Source organism: Caretta caretta, chromosome 1, assembly GCF_965140235.1.
Source record: "Caretta caretta isolate rCarCar2 chromosome 1, rCarCar1.hap1, whole genome shotgun sequence".
Lineage (NCBI taxonomy): Eukaryota > Metazoa > Chordata > Testudines > Cheloniidae > Caretta > Caretta caretta.
This window is the reverse complement of record NC_134206.1, coordinates 296,637,471-296,660,114: the sequence shown is the minus strand read 5'-3', so window position 1 is coordinate 296,660,114 and position 22,644 is coordinate 296,637,471. Positions and strand designations below refer to the sequence as shown.

At 39.7% G+C, this 22,644-nt stretch overlaps 1 protein-coding gene across 1 annotated transcript; it reads right to left on the bottom strand.

Annotated features, from left to right (window-relative positions):
- Window position 1: 1 nt before the first annotated feature.
- Window positions 2-20,601, bottom strand: SLC38A2 (solute carrier family 38 member 2). Its single transcript, XM_048835972.2, has 16 exons — window positions 20,118-20,601; window positions 18,877-19,115; window positions 18,443-18,524; window positions 18,163-18,278; window positions 13,212-13,285; window positions 13,015-13,107; window positions 12,743-12,824; window positions 10,348-10,430; window positions 8,309-8,367; window positions 8,010-8,186; window positions 7,107-7,186; window positions 6,911-7,011; window positions 5,778-5,902; window positions 4,966-5,110; window positions 4,739-4,836; window positions 2-3,769 (listed from the first exon to the last, which is right to left on the bottom strand). The coding sequence occupies exons 2-16, from the start codon at window positions 18,987-18,989 to the stop codon at window positions 3,671-3,673; spliced, it is 1,527 nt and encodes a 508-aa protein (XP_048691929.1). The 5' UTR covers window positions 18,990-19,115; window positions 20,118-20,601; the 3' UTR covers window positions 2-3,670.
- Between the last annotated feature and the right edge of the window lie 2,043 nt (window positions 20,602-22,644).

Here is a 22,644-nt window from a genome sequence, read left to right as displayed (position 1 = left end):
CTAAGGATTATTTATTTATTTATTTTTAATTCAGTTAAAACAAAACATACAATGTTTCATTGAAACTGTGTAACACTCTTTGCCAACAATTACAGCTGAATTGTTGACCTCTAACAATACAGTGGGTATATACAAAATATATACAAAGATGTACTGTAGAACACCTGTAACAGATAGATTAGACGGTAAAATAAGTTGTCAGTCACTGCATTTGGGAAATTATAACATCCATCTTAAACTGTATGAAAAAATCTGTACCTGATCTATACTTCTTTATGGACCCCAAAGACTCTTCTTTATTGCAGCATATACATTTGTAATAAATAAAACCTTTCATGTTCGTGTGGTCTTACATCTTGAGTGGTAACATACTATTTCAATTTGTGTAAGCATAACATTTTTCTGTAAAGAAACTTCCTTTGACTGTTGTTACACAGATGTACAACATGAACAACTGGTTGAAATGATGCAATAACCATTAGTGACAGAGGAATATATACATATACCCAGAAGTCCCAAACCTATATTATATACAATATATTTACATTATATACACATACAATTATGTACACAGACTATCATAAATATTGAAAAATAGGTTTTAGTTTTAATGGATTAATGTTCTATAAATAACATTACAGTTATGACTGAAATATCATGGAAGACAGCAACGTAAAAACAAGGTGACAATACAGTGGTTTAATACTGAAGCTGCTCTTTTCCATTGGTTTGTTGAATGACCTATACACTGACAGGTTTGCAATAGATTCATATATTAGAAAACTACTTAGCAAAGTGGTACTCAAGTTTAACAGCTGAAGAGCTACTTAGTATCAAATGGAGCTTCAGAGAACAACTGACTCACAATGTAATGTCCAGACATTGATGCATAAATTTGCACGACTCAATAACGTATTGATACAACGTAATGAGGTGCTAACATGTAATATCTTCATCTTTTATCTCCCCCTGACAGTGATCGAAGGATCTCCCCCTCTCTTCTGGTTGCAGAGAGGGAAGAGGTTCATTTTTGTTCCCTTTGATGCTGGAAAGGGGATCTCTTCATCCTCTACACACTACAAACTCTTGGAGGGAGAGGACATTTTAAATTCTCCTTCAGATTTCTGTGTGTGCGGGGAGGAGGAAGAAGAGTTGTCATATCACTGAAACATTTGTTCAGTACTCCTCTCCATAGATCAGGAATAAATGAGCCTTTGATCTGAACTCCACTTCCTCTTCCTGAGTCCCAGTAAAAGAAGCACTGCTCAGTTCAAAGTTCTAATTGAAAGTTGAGTACCACTGGACTAATCAAACAAGCAAGATGAGAGAACTCTCACTTTTCATTATGTTTGCTACAGATGTGGTGATTGGTAGTTGTAGTCAGAAGTATGAATCAAAATATCTGTGATTTTTCATAGATTTTAAAAATGTGGAGAAAGACAGGCATCATCTGAATGCATCTGATGAAGTGAGCTGTAGCTCACGAAAGTTTATGCTCCAATAAATTTGTTAGTCTCTAAGGTGCCACAAGTACTCCTTTTCTATCTGCCAAATAGTGATTGTACCTAGAACTGATTCTGGCTTTTGAGACAAAATCTTCAGTGCTGTTTAATCAACTGATTACATGCCATTATTTCTTCCCTCTGACCCAACTACTAAACTGAATTTTGTAAATCAGATTTTTAAAACATTATGCAAGACAAATATGGTTGAACATAGTACCGTGACTCTTTCTTTTATTATCTTTATCCAGATTCTTATACTGCACCCACCCATAGTGATATCTCTGATAAGTCAAATGTGCTCTTATGCAGTTACTGTTTCTCTTCAACCTGGGATAGGAATAAATAGTAAACGTGCAGTAGAAACAAAACAGCTAATCACAACCATACAGCACTTGTTTTGGTAGCTTGCTAGTTAGGACTCAAACAAAATGTATCTATTTCTGAAGCAAACAAGTATAAGATGACTGTTCAGTCCATGAGAGTTTTTGTTTTGTTTAAACTACTATAAAGTATCAACTGCATGAGGAATCCCAGTTGCCTATGGGTATGTCTTCACTACCCGCCAGATTGGCAGGCAGCAATTGATCCAACGGAAATCGATTTATTGTCTAGGCTAGACAAAATAAATCGATCCCCAAGCGCTCTCCCGTCAACTCCTGTACTCCAGCGCCATGAGAGGCGCAGGCAGAGTCGGAGGAGGAGCAGCAGCAGTTGACTCACTGCGGTGAAGACACCAAGGTAAGTCGATCTAAGTACGTCAACTTCAGCTACGTTATTCACACAGCTGAAGTTGCGTACCTTGGATCGATCCCCCTGCCAGTGCAGACCAGGGCTATATGAAGAGAACTTGTATCGAGCACCAAATACTGGGGCAGTTTGTGTATTAGGCTTTTAGCATAGACAAAATAGGAACAAAAAATAATCAAGTAATTCAAAATCCAACAGTGGATGAGAAATTGACAAATACTGAACAGTTTGTGAAAACTGTACAATTCATAAACTACAGCAGGACCTCTTTTTTTATGGTGCAGCAAGTTCAAGAAAGACTGGCCAAAAAAACCAAACCTAATTGACAATGGGCCATATGCTATCATTAAGCAGAACCCCCCATTAATCTCAAAAGAGAGTTTTGTATATCAATGGCATATGACACGACCCAGTGTGATCTGGTAGATAGCTGCAACTCAATCTGAATAAACAAACAAACAACCACCCTGTTTTTCCCAATTGCACTATTGAGAACCTCAAGAGGAGAAATCCCAAGATCTTTATGAGCTCTTCACTGTATAAAAGTTTATTTTAAACATCACCCATTCTGATGACCTGTAACTGTTCTAAGCATTAAAACTTGAGTCAGATTGCCATTTTTTTAAAACTATGGTGTTTCTAGTTGATTAGGTACAATGACTTGGGATATCAATAATGACTTCTTTGATTAAATTTTGGAGTATCTGAGTGTCACTGAAAAAACTGTTTCTATTCAGTTACGGAGTTTTGAGCTACTCAAATTGGTTGAAAGTCAGTAGAATTTGTTTAAAAAAATATTTCTGATGGGCGAACAAACAAATGCTCCCCCTTCTAATTATGCCTCCATAGAAGGGCAAATTGTATTAAATTTAGAACACAGATTAAATGTTTGTACAGGTTCTATGTCACTGGGATACATTTTTGTATTTAAAAAATTGTTTTCTTAAAGTCAAAATCATGCTTTTGAGGTCCATAAGAATTTTTGGTACATAAAATAATAGTGTTTTTTCCCTCTCTCTCTCTCTCATTGGATAGATCAACACTTTGCTGTAAATTAAGAGTTATTTTTCACATCAAATGGTTCCATTAGGCACATTCAAGTAAAATAATAAAACACCCAAGTAACAATGACAAAAGCCAAACATGGCTTGATAAAATTCTACAGAGAGTTGTGTCCATTCTCTGGAATGGAATAAAATTGTCACTTCCCTCAGCCAGAGACTCAGGTGGTTTGATGTTAATATCCACTTCCATCATGCAGAATAGTTTCTTTTCAAGAGTTCACTTATTCTACAGTCAGAAGAACCAGCATCAAAGAATCTGCTTTTTAAAGGAAGCAAAATTGCAAACCTAGGTAATTTTCTCTCTCAGTAGATATTTCAGTGAACACTGGAGTATTTGCGATTAAATCGTGCCAGTTAATGTCCGCCAGATGCATAATTATGGATCCAATCTAGAATAATCAAGGTCATACTTCCAATCATCACAAACATGCCACTCACTAGGAAGAGTATAGCCTGGAAAGAGAAAATATAAAATTTACTTCAGATATTTTATTTTCTTCTTCAGCTACAAATGTTTACCTGGCATAAACAGGTAAGTGCCTGTCCTGAGTTATTTAAGATTTAAATTAGTCAAACAATACTAAGGAATGACTAATAAAAAAGAACAAAGGTTACAGTAAGAGACAATGAGATAACCTTTGATTTTCACATGCTCTGGTTTCTTTTTAAAATGGATTAATAAACTTATTTTTAATATAGCAGGCTACGTCCTCAGCTGGTGTAAACTGGCATAGCTCTATCGATTTCAATGGAGCTATGCCCGGCTTCACAAGCTGGGAATCTGAATGTCTAAGATCAGAAGCAGCAACATCAAGCAAAAGGGCCCAAGTGATCGGGGGAGGTCAGCTCTGAAAGAGTAACTGAGAGAAGTAGGTTTTGAAGAAATATTTGAAAGAGGCCAGTGAGGCTGCATAATATTATACAGCAGTTTCAGTACTGAATAGGTATTTTGTTGAATACACTCCACTAAACATTTATCAGGCACTTTTCCTATATATTATTTGTTATGAAATAGACAAAATGTGCCCCATTTCTATTCACGCTTCTTTAATGTCAGTAATGGTGCAATAGCTGTATGTAATTAAAATTATTTTATTTCCACCACTATTTAAATTTCCTCTAACAATTTGCTGTTTCAGGATGAAATCCTGGTTGTTGTCACCTCTGGAGTTGGCGGGGACAACAACTGGAGAGGTCTCGTGGGGAAATATGCAGAAATAACTTCCTAGTGGCTCTCTCTCCAGCTACAACTGCCTGTGAAACTACTGCTTTTTAAGAGTAATAGAAGCTAGTAATTACTGCTAGTTCATCAATGAAGATCACAGAAGTTCTGAAATCCTTAGATTATAAAGAAATAAACTAAAACCCTTGCTCTGAGCCAGTGATGAAAGCATGTTAATGAAAATACTCTTCTATACATACCCCAATCTTCTGCACAGATTTCAGAGGTTCTTTCTTCACTAGTTTGATATAGAAAGCAGAAGGAAGTATAAAGATCAGCATGGCAGCAGCAGAGGCACCTATATTTAAAATAAATAAATAAAAAAGTTTTCTGAAATAAGTACAGTGTTTCATTAGACTTTTGAAAATATTGTTCTGATTTTGAAAAAAAAAACAACAAAACCCTGAACTAACATACAAAAACTTACCAATGAATCCAAATATATCTCGAATGGAAGGGACAAAGATTACGAGAACATTGGTAAATGCCAAAACAAAAACTGTAATTAAACTGTGACGTAACCAACTGAACTCCTTCTCTGCACAAAACAGCTGTGTAATTGAAGTACGAATCTGCAAAAAATAATGAAGACATTAGTATTAATCACAAAAGTCCTTAAAGAGACACTGTTGACTTAATGCAAAAACAACTGGGATTACTATAACAGTAAGACATTAGAAAAAAAGATTCTCTGTTTTGCACTTGACTTTATGCATTTGACAGTTCTTTATGAAAAGAGGTTTTCCAGTTCTTTATTTAGGTGTTTAAAACACCACAACAGGGGAGAGAGAAAAAAAAACCTAACTAACTAAAAACCACTGAAAACAAACAAATTGATAAGGGGACAAAGGAACAGGTGTAGTATACAACACTACTTTTATCTCATTTTTTTAAAAATGACTAGAATACAGAAAAGTGACAGAGTAAAATATATATTAAAAAAAAAAAAGATTAAAGGTTTTGACCCCTCAATGTAAAAATATTTTACTTTCTAAATTGATACTTATCTATTTCAATTATTCTGATTCAGTTAAATGAGTAAAAAGCATACATGCAGACTTGTTATAAAGAATATTTTTTTAAAGTTAAAAAAATTACTAGAAATTAGCAAACTGTATTTGCCTAATTAATTTAATATTACTACTAGTCCACAGCAAGAGAGATGAAGGAAAGGTAGCCAATTCCTGGCTAAGATGGATACACGGAATTAAAAAAAAAATAAAAATAAAAATTACTTACTGGGAAGATAACTACAGGTACAGTAAGGGTTACAGCCATAAGTACAGCCAGACGTACAATAAGAATAATAACATCAGCACCCAGGACTGCAGAGTAAGTGTGAAGCAATTCTGCTTCAACATTTCCTATAAAGAAAATGGCATTTTAATTGAACTCTAATAACACACTCTTCACAATACCGCAGCAAGACATAACAGAATGGTAATATCCTTGTGTACTTCTTAAGAAATAAAACAGAACAGTCCAGTTCCTCCACAAATTTACAGTGAATTAAAAACTCAGCTGATTTTGAGCATGTTGTCCTGTGAGTTTGTGGAAGAGAAAGAGACCCAGGGCGTAGCCCCACCCATTTTACTGGCACATGTACTTCAGCTGGGCCAAATTCTGCTGTCTGCTACTCACGGACTTTGCATGAGAAAGGCAAATTGGTTTTCACCTTCTGATTATTAGACTATGGCAACATCATAGCATATTCTTAGAGCCAAATTCTGTTCTCAGTTGTACAACTGTAGACTCCTTAAAGGCAATGAAACTACAGAGTAGAACATAGTCCTTTGGTTTTATAGATGAAAACCAATACAGGGACAGTAGTAGAAAAGGGAAAAATACAATAATGTGCAGTTATGAGAGGTTTGTGAAGAATATTACAGGGACTAGTGAGAAAAAACAAGCTCATTTCCCTTCTTAAGCATACTAAGGCTCAGAATCAAGTGAGCTATAGCTCACGAAAGCTGATGCTCAAACAAATTTGTTAGTCTCTAAGGTGCCACAAGTACTCCTTTTCATTTCTATAGTTGTCCTTACATAGCAACTTCAATGTTGGACTTAAAGTACTTTACAAATATAAATAAATTTTATAAGATTTACTAGTAGTATCTCCGTTTTACTGAGGGATAAACTTAGGCACAGACAAGTCAAGGATAATACAAAGTCTGTGTCAAACAGCACCAAAACAGTCTGGCTTCCAGTCCTGAACTTTAGCCATAAGACCACTGGTCCCCTTTGTGACTGAATGTATAAAAATAATTAATTAGTAAATGCTAATTTGCTTTACATTTTATAAGCCACAAGATTTATTTTGAATTTCCGGAGACATGCTTCATTTAAAAGAAAATAGAAGAGGCAATAACTACCATAAAATGTCAGGTATCCAAAGAGAGCAGCCAATAGGTACATTAAAAACATGGCAAAAAATGAAACATTGGACACATTCATCATTCTTCTACGGCTTCGGCTATTAAAGAAACAAACAGAAATAAGTGTTAACAGTGACAATATATTGCTGGTTTCTTTTTGAATAGTAAAGTTATATACAATCTATACATTTACCCTTTCAGTTCTTCATAAATAGGAAGAATAGCAGGATGGCAGACAAAAGAGAATGTTAGGATTGGTACGGCATAGACAGTCTGAAAAACATAAAACTTGCTTTATAAATTTCTTGATAGATGTAGCAAATTTATCTTTGTTGCACAGAATTCATCAGTAGGTTTCTACTTTATATTTTTACTTTCCATTGGAAGTCTAATTTGTCTCAATTTTCTGTTATAAAAGTCAACTATTCTGGAAGGTTATTACAACTTTCTCTCTCTCTTTTTTGTTCTTAAGGGCCCAATACTGGGAATCCTCAAGCCCCACTTAAGCCCATGGTAGTTGAATGCATTCTACCTTGCTGGATTGAATCTTTATGGCCGGATCTTGAAAATCTTTACTCACATGAGTATTTCTTTCTCATGAGATTTTCCATCACTAGGGGTATTTGTAGTAGTAAAGGTTTGCAGGATTGGGCCTTTAGGGGCTGACCCAAAGCCCACTGAAGTCAACGGAGACTTTTCAACCATTATAGTTACACAAGTGCAAAACCTATTTCCTGGTGAGGTTTGCACCAGTGCAACTTAATCTGGTAAATTATGTGTTTTTCTGAATACAGATGGGATTACTCACATGTTTAAAGTTAAACATGTGCTTAAGTACTTTGCCTTACCAGGAGAAGTACTGACTGCCTCCCAGGAGAGGCTGGAAACCCTCATCTCCTCTTGAACTCAATAAAAGTTAAGAAAGCCCCATTTTGCAGGAAGTGCACAGTGCCTTTCAGGATTGGGACATAATAAATGGCCCCCAAAATATTAGTTTTGGCAATTATGTAAGCAAAAATGACCATATTTCTATGTAATATTTGTTCTTCCTCTTTATTTTTAATAGTGAGAATGCCCTTTACATATGGTACCTTACCTGTGAGTTGAAGACAAAATATTTTGGCCTGCACATTTCATCACTAGTCATGTTTTGTGCTGTTCCATGCAAACGTGCAGCAGTTGCCAGGTGTGCCAATGTGCCATTCAGAGTTGAGTTCATCATGTCATACTCCAATACCAAAGGACAAAGGATTTGGGACTTCTTGCAAATTACCTAAAAATACCACATTGTTATTTTTAACTGATACAATATGATAAAGCGCTTCGAAATCATATGAAGTCTCACTTGCAATGCACTATTATAAGCATGTAAATCTACAGAGAAATTATACTTACAACAATAAGGAAGAAGACCATACACATTAAGGAAAGGCCACTTGTATACCCTAAATATCCTGTAAGCAAGAAAGAGAAACAACAGTTTAATTACAGCCTTGCTTTTTTATTTTTTTCACTTATTTGTTATTCACAAAATTTAGTAATTTACGAGTGTCTCATGGCTTGTTTTCACTGCAGTGTTAGCTCAAGCTATAAACTCAAGTTTTGCCCCTCCTTCTACACCCAAAAATGTCTAGCTCAAATTACGTGATGCTTTAAACTTGAGCTAGCTGGCCTATTAAGAGGAAACAGCTGTCACTGGAGTTAATGCAGTTGGGGGATGCAGCAGTTCATCAGCAACAACTCAACAACTGCTAATCCAGTGACTCTGTGCTGCTAATCAAAACCACGCTGTTTCACAATGTGGTCACTCTTAGGCTATGCAGTCACAGTGCTGCAGCTGTTCCGCTATAGTGCTGTAGTGTAGACCAGTGGTTTGCAAACTTTTGTGCTGGTGACCCCTTTCACACAGTAAGCCTCTGAGTGTGACCCCCCCCTTATGAATTAAAAACATTTTTTAATATATTTAGCACCATTATAAATGCTAGAGGCAAAGCAAGGTTTGGGGTGGAGGCTAAAAGCTCACAACCCCCATGTAATAACCTTGCGACCCCCTTAGGGGTCAGGACCTCAGTTTGAGAACCCCTGGTGTAGACACTTCTTACATTAATCGTAGGGATTTGTCCAGTGATGTAATTAATCCATCTCTCCAGGAGGTGGTAACTAGGTCAATGGAAAAATTCTTCTGTCGACCTAGATGCATCTACATTGCGGGGTTAAGTTGACTAACTATGGTGCTCAGGGTGCAAAATTTTTCACAGCCCTGAGCAACATGGCTGGGTCAATCTAATTTTTACATTTAGACCAGGGCTTATTCAAGTAAGTGGAGCAATTCAAGTATGCTAACTGGTGCAGTGAAGACAAGCCCTCAGTCATTAGGGCTCTATGGGGGTATGATTTCTGAAGTACATTAATGTGCTGTGCATTAAATTGGTCTGTGTACACCCTGCCAGTGTGCACCAGAAGTATGCACATGGCCTAATGAATGCAGAGCACATTAGTACTCATTAGAAATCACATCCTATAAAGCACATTAGCCCACTGTGAAAATAAGCCCTGAGGATCTCCTATAGGTTTATTCACTCAAACCAACCCATCATCTTCCATTTTCTTTAAAAAAAGCCTATATGGATCACTGAAGTACAGCCACTTCTGCTAAGGAACTAGGCAGCCATACAACACAACAGTTTAGGATCCCAAACAAACAAACAAACCAAAAACAAAGAACAACAAAATCCATTACTTCCAATTTAAACTGCAGGGAAAATTTAGTTACCCAAAATGAAATTTGGCCAGGACACAAGGGATAACATCCCCACTCTTGGAAGAGTGCCATGTGGTAACTGATGACCACAAGTGGTCAGGAGCTTCAGTTAATAGATCTAATCCTGTTTCCAATGAAGTCAATGGGAATTTTGATACAGTCTTCAGTGGGAGCAGAAATTGGTCCTGTATTTTATCTGAAAAAATGCCACTTTCAGTTCCACAGTCCTCCACAACATAGGGTGGGTTATCGAGTCAACCACCATGTGGGGTATTCACTCCATATTGATTCAGAGAAAGTATTCCACCAACTGAATCATGAGCATCATGTGCTTTCCTCAAACGTGCCGAACACGTACACTGACCAGGCCAAATCCTGTATAAACAGAGGTCTGACAAGATCACAGTCAAAGGCAGTGGAACTGCAGACTTCCCATCCTGTCCTCACCCACTTTCTTTTCCTCTTACACTCTACAAACACTCTGTAGCCCTCATTTATTTCTTAAAAAAAGAGATATGCTGTTCTTCTCCTCAGGGACTGAGATCATTTGCACAGCATCCACCTGGCAAGAGATCAGTAATGTGGAGGTAGCTCCCATATTTGGGCCTTCCACTTGTTAACAGCAAAATCAACACTTTGTTTCCACATTTACTTTAAATGAATAGTTGCTTACCTAAATTTTTCAGCAGTGACAAAGGAAGAATGAACACTATAGACACCAGCACAACCAAATAGTCACCATTAAGATACCATTCTCTGTAAGAAAAAAAGTTAAATTTATATAAGTAATCAAAGCATTTTCCAACAATGGTGCCTAGAGTTTAGTCCTTACATATATTTGTTTCTATAACCTGCTATTGTTTGTAAGTAAGAGATAAAATATCCTGTAACAATACCAAGAATAAAACTATTTTATGCTAAATTTCACAAAACAATGTATTAAAGGGGCTATTGAAGATACTGCCATTTCAAGATGTATTTCAAATATATTTTTTAACCTGATAAATGGGAGAAATAGGTTTACATGCTGAAAATTCTAGCATTCAGATGTACTATTTGAACTGCATTCTTAAGGATAATATCTAAGTCACAAAGGATCATCACACCACGAGTGAAGAGAAGAACGACCATGCCTCCTAGATCTATATTAAGGCGAAACTCCCATCATCTCCCCTTCTGCAATATCCCTTTCTCTCAGTGTCTTCTGCTAGGATAGGCATATACTTGGTCGTTGAGGGGAGGAAGGGAAAGAGACAGGAGACAGACAATGTGTTGGTCAGGTGAATAAAGAGGCGGGTGGAAATAAAAATTCATATTGCTCAAATTCACAAAGGTACTTATGTCCCTGAATCCTAATGAGAGGTAGCTGCCTAAGTATCTTTGTGAATCTGGGCCTTTGTCTCTTTGTTGCTCCCCAGGCCCCAACCCTGAGGCTGTATTATCTTTCTCACCATGCCCCATTTGGGATGGAGATCACCCTTTAAGAGAGGCTTTGAAGGGCTAGGGGAAATCTCTGGTAATGTGGCTCTACTGTATGCCGCCAGGGAGCTGGGGGAAAGCCAGGGAGAGTGCCAGAGCTGCAGCAGAACCACAAGGCCTCTGCATGACTGGCCCTGGCCTTCTGCCTATCACCTGGGACACAGGGAAGATTTCATTCTGTTCCACAGGGGCAAATCTGGCCCATCAAAATTGAAAAAATATCACCACAAGGGAAATTTCATAGAGATTTTCTTCCCCTGAATCCCCTCTTGTGTTTCTTTTTTCTTTCCATAGGCGAAAGCAGTCAATCATTTGTCAGGTATATTGGGAGCATCTTCCTCTGAAACACTGGGGAACAAATTCAGTTCTCAGACCAGTGTAAAGCAGATTTTTAACTTCAGTGCAATGAAGTAACAGGGCAAAACTGGTCATGGGTATTCAACTGTGGTAAGACACTGGACTTCTATTCAAATCCTATATTCCTAAGACAATTCATGTAACAGTGTAGCCTTTATCCCACTGTTAATACTGGAAATAGTACTAGCTGATCCATAACAGGAGATATTTTTAAACCAGACGTAATATTATTTGGATGAGCAAAGAAGCCTTGCTGAACAAATACTCTATCTTAAAGACTTTACTGGTTTGAACATTAAGGGCTAAATTCTGAAAACTGGTGTAAATCTGAATTAATTTTAACAGAGTCACTCTGGATTCATACCAATGCAAATGAGAGAAGAATTTGGACAAATTTCTTCAGTTAACTTTGTTTGAAACTTTTAAAAAAATACACTCTAAATTCTCAAATTAGTGTGATTTAGACATCTGTAAGATAAAGTTAATGTATTGCAACTTGTCTTTTAACAAGAAAATGTTTAAAAAAAAAAAAGAGTCAGATATCAAAGGTGTTCAGCACTTTGCATCAGGATGCATATTATTGCTGGTGAAAGCCCATGTGAAGGAAATCATGAGTCTCAAAGTCAAGAAGTTATGGAATTTCTGTGTGGATTAATGGATAATGTGGATGGACAGTTTGGATGTATGCTGTATATCTTAAATCACTACATGCATTGTAATCAATGAGTTGGTGTTTTTAATATTGCCACAGACTTACTGAATATTTGTCCTTAAGCAAGTATTAACTAGAATCACTGTAGAAATGCAGTTTACTCTTAGAGTAAGAATACTTCCCACAATGTTAAAGTTTGAAAACCATCTTATCAGTCTAAGGTTCCTGAAATACATTAGAGGTAACAACTATGACTCTATTTAACTTAATTTCATTATTGAGCAATATGTTGACCAGCACATCCGTTAGCACTTATTGGAAATTATTTACATATATGTATTCCATCGTATTATAGAAAACAGTTATTTTGCTAACATCTTTACCAGTAGAGGCTAGATCCATGTCAAATGGACCACCCAAGGGGTAGAAAAAAAAGCTTACTGGATCTTACCACCACCTTATCTCTGATTAAGAAGCTACACTAAGATGTACCAAAGGAAGTCTTCATATAAAATATATATGTTGCCCATTTTTGTTTCTACTATTAGTTTCTCTGATGAGGAGGAGTTCTATCACCTACCCTGTGTTCTCTTCAATGTTCATAAATGACTTGATGACCAATGGCAACTCATATTTCACTATGTAGAGGTAGCTTGACATAGCTGTAGATGAACAACATTATAAATCATTACAAATATAGATGATGGAAAATGACATAAGAGTCACAAAACTTATTTCATAACTTTACTTGACACAATTAATAAAAACATATGTGAAAAAGTCTGAGAATGGAGAGGGAGTATTTACTATTTAACATTACAATCTACAGTACATATTTTTCAAAATCCTCACCTCCAATGTTCTGCATTGTAATTGATCCGGAAGCTGCAATTTTTCCAGCCAAACCAAATGCCTTCATGCCTAGCTGTTCATATAACAGAGACCCTACAAACATACAAAATAAATCAATTGAAAATGTGTATTTTACAAAGGAAAGATAATATGAAGTTAGTAATAACTATTTGTACAAGAAGAAGAATTTACCATACCTCCTTCATTGGCAGTCTTTAGGAGAAGATGAACTGAATATAAAGAGAATATTGTCACAACCACCAAGAGAATCCTAGGAGGGGAGGGAAAAAAAAAGCAAAAAACTTTTAGACAGCCTTAATTTATTTAGTTTAGCCATATTAATTAAGTGTACTATTTGAACAGGAAGGATTTAAGATAGAACATAAGAACCAATATCAAAACAGTGAAATGAAAGAATTAAGAAAAATAAGTGTAAATTCCAATGCTAGCTGAGAAAGTCTGAATCAATCAGTGCTTGTTTATGAAAGGACACCATACTTAAATCCACACTGGAAGGTACAGCTACCTCTTTACATTATTATTTTGTCAACAGACCCAATTCTCATTTATACTAGATACTGCTGAAATGGGATTAAATAATACTTAAACTTGACGTAAGGCCCCTTTACACTATTAGAGTGGTGTAGAGAGGTGTAAGTATAAATGAGAATCAGACCCAATATATTTTTGATTGACCCAATAAACACATTATTTTAACAAAAGTATCAAAGAACATTATTTTGTATCACTAACAGCTGGTTTTTTATTTTTACTTTTTCCTCACATTCTTAGGTAATTACATCACTGCTAGTTCATCTCTGAAACACTAGACTTGTGACTGATGTAATTTGTGACTAGGTGAGAAAATCTGCTAAAGTCTGAAACAAGTCACCTTTCAGCTGTATGTGATGTTTTTGTGTAAAGCAAGACACAAGGACAGTTAATTGACTGGTAAAATATGGACTGACAACTAGAAAATGTTAAGAGCTTGTGACTCAGTACGGTGTGTTTTAAAATTCATATACATTGAAATGATCTGAATGCAGGTCAGTTTCCTTTGCTCAACATTTACTGTGGTTTCACCTGTGATTAAACAGACTGTTAATGGCTCCCAGAAGTTGTCTTATTTTCTTATAGCTTCTATTAGAACTACCTATCCTTTATTGAAATGCTTCTTTGTAACCGCTAAAAATTCTCAATGAATCACAACAAATACACCCTTCAGCAGCTGCATTGTTCTTTGCAGTTGAACACCAGTGTCACAAAGCTGTAGTAAATAAATAAAAAAAAACCTGTCCCTTCCTACACCAATACAAGCATTCTGCTTTAGAAGAACAGTCTCCAGAGACTATAGCTGCTCAAAAATGTGAAGCTCAGTTTAATGACTCCTCATTCCAAGGTTGTTCTTTTCATTTTCTGTATGGGTTTTAGTGCTTGTCAAAGTAAAAGATGTAGGGACACGAGCTTCAATCAGGCATATTGTTGACAAGTAATACAAGAATCTCCACACAGCTCCATCAAAATATATTGCAGAATACACCGCAAATCATATACAAATACATTTTCATGATTGTGAAAGGTAATCATTAAGTGTTGCACTTATAACTGGACTTCTCTAATTTGTTCACCAGCTAGAAACAGTACTGGAAAGAGCTTACAGATTATAGTGTTTGGTACTACAGAAAATGTTGAAATAGATATCTATTATCTATACTACCTCAGATTTAACTTAGAATGGCCACTTTATCAGAGTGACAAGGTAGTTTAGTCCAGTGTTTCCTCAAATGCAGCCACCAGGAGATTTTCTTGAAGCCACAGCCTCCTGGGTGGTGACTGAGGGGTGGGGCTCAGCGAGGCGAAGCAACAAATCAGCATCCCCTCCCCTGGTGCCACCAGCAGGGGTTTGGCTCTGCCCCCCACCCTCCGGAGCTGCAAATGCCAGAGGAGCAGGCAGCTGGGTAAGTTCCCCACCTTCTCAGGGGTGGTGGAACTTGGGCTTCCAGTTTCAGCTCTGGGCGGCGAACTGCAGGCTCCAGCTGCGTGACGTCGGGCTCTGTCCCCTATCTGCAGCAGGGCTTCGGGGTCTGGCCCTGGGCTAACTACCCCTCCATTGCTCCTGGCCCGCACTGTGTCCTCCAGCTCTGATCTCCAGCTGCAGAGTTTTGGGCCCCCCCTGCCTCCTCCACCAATTTTCCCTACCACCTCCCCATCCAGGGCTTAAATTGTCCCCCAGCTTGCCAGTAAGTCTGCTGTGAAAAGTGGTATTTGTATGTTTGTTTATTTATATCACTTTTCACTTTCTCCCAGCTAGCTAGAAAGTGTACTGCTGTGAAAAGGAATATTAACTAATATCACTTCTCACTGAAGTGGACTTTCTAGCTAGCAAATCAAAACAAAAAACAAACAAACATCATCAAAGCACCTTATTTGTGTTTCTATTCCGTTTAGGTCCAGTAAAGGAGAGACAAAATGCACATTTATTATTGAGTCTGCTAAAAAAAACAAACAACCTCCTCCCCACAACCCTATATAAATAAATTACTATGATTTGGACATGTATATGTGCATATTTATTTGTTTTTCAAGTAATTTAAGAAAAAAATTTCAGAGGCCACCAGCAACAGTTGGTGGCCGCAATCGGAGGACACCAAAAAAAAATTATTGTAAGAACCCCTGGTTTAGTTTGCGTGCTCATTTACTTCCTGGCTTCTATGCTGAAACCACCAAGCACACACTATGAGAACACTTGTCCAGTAGGAACTGAACTGACACCACCAGCTCAGTTCATATAAACTGCCTAATAATTATCATGTTAAAAATGTCAAGTCACTACCAGCCTGGGCCAGATGTGAACCAATCAGCTAGACATTAAAAGCTTTTTATACTGTTATTAATCCTGTGAGCCATGCACTCTCAGTAACATCTTAGCAACTGCAACCTGGGCTCTCTTGCATCTAGACTACTAATCATACTTAATTTTGTGATGTTATGTGAACTAGTGTAGCCTTATTTCAGTAGCAATACATTTGAATACAGAAATCTAGAGATGAAAAAAATTAATGAATTAAACCATTGTGGCACCTATGATTGCTAAATTGCTAGCTATAAATGTTTTAAAAAATGAACTGATTATAGCATAATGTGCTGAATTATTCAAGTAACTGACTTTAAACTTGCTTCCTCCCACCTATTTTACTTTTTTGTCTACACTAACTCCTAAGAGATAGCCTACCATGTGTTATACTGGTGACATCATAACCACTACAGAACCTCTTTAGAGCATGGAATTGGGATATAAAAGGGGCATGTAAATGCCTCTTTATTATTTTTTTACTGTATGGCACTGCTTTGTTAATTTAAAAAAATATTAATAGTATGTATAAATAAGAGAGTATATAAATTATAAAAGTTCTTAGCCAAAAATTTAAAAAAAAAAAAAGAAAAGAATAAATCATGCCAGGCACTAAACCTCCATGGGTAATTTGTTCCACTACTTAACTATCTGACAATTAGGAAGCTTTTCCTCATGTCTAACCTAAATCTCCCTTGTTGCAATTTAAGCCCATTACTTCTCGTCCTGTCCTCAGTGGATAAGGAGAACAATTTATCAATCTCCTATGTACTTGGAAAAACTGTTATGTTCCCCCTGAGCCTTCTCTTCTCCAGACTAAACAAAACACAATTTTTTCAGTCTTTCCCTTGCAGGTCATGTTTTCTAGACCTTTAATCATTTGTGTTGCTCTTCTCTGGACTTTCTCCAATTTGTCCACATCTTTCCTGAAATGTGATGCTCAGAACTGGACACAATACTTCAGTTGAGGCCTCATCAGTGTGGAATAGTGCAGACGAATTATTTCTTATGTCTTGTTACAACACTTCTGCTAATACATTCCAGAATGATGTTTGCTTTTTCTGGAACACTGTTATACTGTTCACTCATGTTTAGCTTGTAATCCATTATGACCCCCAAATCCCTTTCTGCATTACTCCTTCCTAGGCAGTCATTTCCCATTTTGTATGTGTGCAACTGATTGAAAGTATTCCACTTAAGAAGGAACAATTTGTCCTTGTTGAATTTCAACCTATTTCAGATCATTTCTCTAGTTTGTTAAGATCATTTTGACTTCTAAGCCTATCCTCCAAAGCACTTGTAAACCCTTCCAGCTTGGTATCGTCCACAGAATTTATAAGTGTACTCTCCATTTCATTTATCCAAATTATTCATGAAGATATTGAATAGAACGGGACTCAGGACAGATCCATGTGGGACTCCACTCTATATGCCCTTCCAGCCTGACTGTGAACCACTGATAACTCCCTGAATAACATTTTTAAACCAGTTGTGCACCCACCTTGCAATAGGTTCCTCTAGCCCAGTGGTTCTCAAACTTATTTGACTCCCCCCTCACCCCTGCTTGTGTCTGTAGTCATTTGCACACTCACAAGTACATATACCGCCACTCAGTTCTGAAAACAGAGTGGAAAGCGGCAGGCAGCTGCTGGCCAAGCACCCAGCTCTGAAGGCAATGCTGCCGCCAGCAGCAATGCAAAAGTTAGGGTGGCATGGTATGACACTGCCACTCTTACTTTTCCATTGCTGCTGGCAGTGGCGCTGCTTTGAGAGCTGGGCACTTGGCCAGTAGCCACCGCTCTCTAGCTGCCCAGCTTGGAAGGCAGAGTGGGGAGTGGTGGCTGCTGGCTGGGCGCCCAGCTCTGAAGGCAGCGCAGCCGTCAGTAAGGTAAGGCACACCCAGCCAGCAGCTGCCACTCTTCTAAAGCTTCTCCCTACCCCCCCCCACGCATTCCATGCCCCCTAGGCTATAATTCTCTAGTTTGCAACTGAGAAGGTCATGTGAGATCATATGAAAGCCTAGTTAAAGTTGAGCTACATCACATTTACTACTTTTGCCTATCCACAAGGCTTGTAACTGTTTCAAAGAAAGATCTCAAGAAGAGTCTGTGTGGCTCAAAAGCTTGTCTCTCTCACCAATGGAAAGGTGGTCCAATAAAAGATATTACCTCACCTACCTTGTCTCTCCAATATCCTGGGACCAACACAGTTACAACTACACTGGATACCTCTAATATTGTCTATTAACGGATACATGGCAGAAGAGCCTTTTTTTAAATTAACCAAAACATACTTACACAAAAAGAATAATTCCAGTGTTTGCCATGGCATAAGAAAGTCCAAGGATGCCACTACCCATAATAACATTGCTCAGATTAAACGCTGACATTCCAAAGGAAGTAGTACCTGGATGCTGTGTAAGGGAAGGAAAAGCTAATAATTAATAGAGAACCAGTAATTAATTCATGTTTTAGATTTGAATTTAAATGAACATTTTCCACTTTTCAAGGTTAAATATTTGAAAGTAAAGCAATTGTTTAGTGTGCTAATTTTAAAACATCATTAGTGCATACTTACATATTCAATGTCATACTTCTTCTTTCCAAGATTGGATTCAAGCAGGAAATTTTGATTTTCTGGATCCCTGTCTACACAAGATCTGTAAGAAAGAAAAAAATAATAATCCATATTTAATTGTTATAATGAACAAGGTTTTACATTAATGGCCTTTAGGAGGTCAGTTGTTCCTGCTTTTTATTCTGTTTCAAAGGGGATCAGAAAACCAGCAGATCATCCAAAAAAAACGAACTACACAATCTGTCATCTGCAAAATAAATATAAAATTTTGGATATTCAACTTCCTATATTTGTAATAGATTAAAACATTAAGATCTAGCAAGGCATTTTAAATGAGTACTTTAAAGGTGTGAAGTACATTATGTGTAATAAAGTACTGTACAAATATTAGCAAATGGAAACAAAACTAAGAGCAATGCAAAAATCCCTCTGACCTCGCAGGTGCTTTGGTTGGATATGGATAATTGAAGTCATTGCTGTTGGAACTATAGCTACTGCTGTCTTCGTCTGGAGAGATGTTAAACTTGCTCACTTCTGCTCTGCTCATGATGGGAATTCAATTAGCTTTTCCCAGTATTAGATGAAGTAGGGAATATTTGGCCTGATGACTGCCCCTCGGTGGCAGTCTTCACCGAGCTCGCTCTTTTGTCCTTGGATGCTGGACTTGCCTTGCCTGTGAAGGTAAAAAGGAAACGTCAATACTGCAGTGGTCTATCTAGCGGGTCACGTGAAGAGCTGCTGCTTGCTGCTGCTCTGGGGCTGATTCATCGTCAGCCAGGCGAGTGGAAAAGTACCAGCCAAGGAGGGGCGGAGAGGAAAAGTACAAGATACTGACTACAACGGAGAACAAAGATAAATCTTCAACTACAACACCCAAGCACACGCCTGGAAATGTGATCTGCATAGGAAAGGGTCTGCCAGCGTGTATGTACGTTGGACTTTCTGAGACATGGTCTTTCATGCACACACAAAAGCAAAAGAATGAAATGAAAATCACACTCTCCAGCTGCTAGGAAGACATTTATATCCGAAGATCAAATCCACCCAATTTACATAACTTACATGGAAACCAATCATACTGCAATGTAAAAACTATAATATTCACATTAAGATTTATAACAGAGAAGTACCCACATAGTATACTATAATGAAGAAATATTTGTTATAGTAACAATAAAATATCCCCACGCATAAATATATTTGATCACACACACACGTGTACCACATGTCTGAAAGAGAAATACCTCCAGTCCACCCCTCCTATGCCAGAAAAGAAATCTGATGCAACATCCATGTGCGATTGTCACATTCACTTGTGATTAATCTTCCTCTCCAACATTACCATACCGCTCCCCGCTCTCTACTCCCACCCCCCACCGCCCTTCCAGGGACATGGGATCCCTGCAGTTTAAATGGGGGAAAAATGCAAATCAGTCACAAGACTGCACCAGCAGCGTGGGTTGGTTTTTTTGTTTTTACCTTGGAAGGAAGCAGCATCTGTGGCGGGATTTTACGTGAGTCTGACCCACACAGAAAAGCCCGCGTAGGGGGTTTTAATATCGTTTCAGAAACAAAATATTGACCTTAACTAAAGGCACTAATAATCCACTCGGCGTTTTTAGAGCCCAGCCCCCTCGCCCGCACAACCATAGGAGCAATAAGCCCAGTACGTTACCTCGGCGAAGCTGAAAACCGGAGATTTTCCCTCTGATATCTTCAGAATACCGACGAGATCGTTTTCTAAACTGAGAGTTTTAAAATGTTCTTGAAAGGAAAAAACACAATCCTTAAAGTAGAAAAAATATAAATAAAAGTACCAAAATGTCGTTTAAAAGCCACCGGTACACGAGGAAAAAAATTAAGGCTCCCCTTCTACTTCAATCTGAGTCAGGGGAAGCATGTGGCTGTGGCGGGCAGCGCTGCGATCGCGGCCGGGCAGGCGGGTATTGCTCCCTCACGGCGTTGCTGTAGGTCTGAAAGCTGTCTCTGCTGCCCCTGCTTTTGAGAGTGGAATGCGGCGGGAAGGGGGGAGGAAAGGGCGAGGCACCTACATACACAGCAATGTGCCGCCTCTCCTTTGTATACCAACACCAGCCCCGGCTCCTTGCGCTGCCTAGCCACGCCCCGGCTCGTTTCCTCTCTCGCCTTTTTCAGCTCTGTTTAGGATGCCACTCAGACGCTGTTACTTCACTAAGCTCCCTCCTGCATCGACGGGAAATACTACGAGAACATTATTTAGCACTGATGTAACACTGGAGACAATACTGTACTTAACTAAGCCCCCCCCCTCACCAAACGAGATAATACCACAACTGTGTGTTCACGTATTTCAGAGGATCTCAAAGGGCCTGACATCAGTTTATGAAACCTCACAAAACTGGAATGAGGTACGCTCCCTTTTAGCGAGAAGGAGACAGAGGTACAGAGAGGTTCAATGAATGCATGCAATAACCACAGTTGTTTCAAGGACATCAAAAACTTTCATTCATTACTAAAGCGTCTGCGGCTTCAACTTCCCCATCTTCAAAATCCTACTTCACAGGGATGGGGTGAGGCTGTTTGTCAAGAACTCCTTGGTGTAAAGAAATTCTCACTTGCCAATTGCAGTTTACCGAATATTTTATTTCAGTACCATGTAAATGGGTGTAGCTGAGACTCCCCTGTCCATCATTGTGAGAGATCCCCAGACTCTCACTGTTTCCAGTCATCCCTTCTTTAGTGTTTATATCATGTTACAATGATGCAAAGGTTACGGAGGTGAAAGCTGATCAGCCCCACGGCCCTACTGCTGTCATTTATTATTTGTAATGTATGATGTGGTGCACGCACAATCGCACATATAAGTCCAGATGGTAGAGCGGGTGGAAAAGGCACCCTTAGGCCTGCGTCAATGGAGTATTTTCTCAGCCCTTCGCCTGGAGCCTCACACTTTTTAAAGGGTGAGGGCAGGAAGGGGGACACAACTCCCTTATCCTCAGCCAATGTCCTACTATTTCCCCCAGCGATAGTTGGAGGATTTTGCTCTCTCTACGATTTAGGAGGGGTGACGGTCAGTACTAAGCATTACCGCCTCTCCAGGGAGGGCTGGGGGGCATGGATTTTATTCCATGGCTCGTCTCCCCCCTGCGGGAAGTTGCTGGGGGGGATTTCGCTACCTTTCCCCCATGCAGGGATGTAGGCAAATGTTCCACGGTATTTCACACGCTCCCCGCCTTTACCGAGGGGCCTTGGAAGGGAGGGGGCGGGAGATTTGCGGGGGTCCCCCCCGTCCCCGTGAGTTGCGGGGTTGGTACCTTTGGAAAGGGGGGCGCATTCTGTTGTTAGTGAAACGTGCGCTTCTCCCGGGAGGGGTCCCTCCCTCGCACTGCCCCAGCCCGCTGCCCGCCCTGAAGTCCTCCAATTGCTTCCTGCCGGCGGCCGTGCGCGTAGGCCGGAGCTGGAGGGGGTGGGTGCGCGCATGTTGCGGAGCGGGCGGCCCTGTACGGTGCGGTGTTCGTGTGCAGCCTGATGGAGCCCCCCGCTGTGGCCTCTCTAGGGAGGGGCGCAGGGGCGCGTGCGGAGGGTCTATGGGGTGGAGAGCCGGGGGTGGGTAGGTGTGTGTGCGTGTAATGTGCTGGCCGGGCTCGCTGCGTGCGTCCGATCTGTGCGGCCACTGCCCGGGCTGTGTTGGCCCCCCCGCTTCCCTTGTCACGGTTGCAATGGGGACTCCCCCCGGGGGCGCCACGCCCAGCGGCCCGGGACTCAGCGCACACCTGGCCCCACGCGGGCCGGGACTGAGGGAGGGGGGCCCGCTCTCTGCCCCCAGGGGCACGGGGCGCACGGATTTAAAAGGGGCAACCGCTAAATTCAGGGGCGCTGCTCTTCCGTGGCCGCCCGCGCCCCACCGTGGCTGAGGGGCTCTCCCCGGCGGGACGGCGCGAGCAGCTCGGGCAGTCGGCGCCTCGAGACCCGGCGCCAGGCCTCAGCCCGGCGGCGCGAGCCGACCGCTCGCTTCCAACCTGCCCGCGTAGAGGCGCCGAAAGTTCTAGAGCAGGCAGGGGCGGGGGTTGAAGCGGAGGAAGAGGGCGGGGCCTTTCTGTCAGCGCGCGGGGCAAAGATTCTAAAAATTTTCCATAGCTGCAGTAACTGAGATAAGAGACGTTCGCTGGCTCCGCCTCCCCGGCTGTGTGACGCGCGTTAGTCAGTTCCCCTTTCCCCCGCTA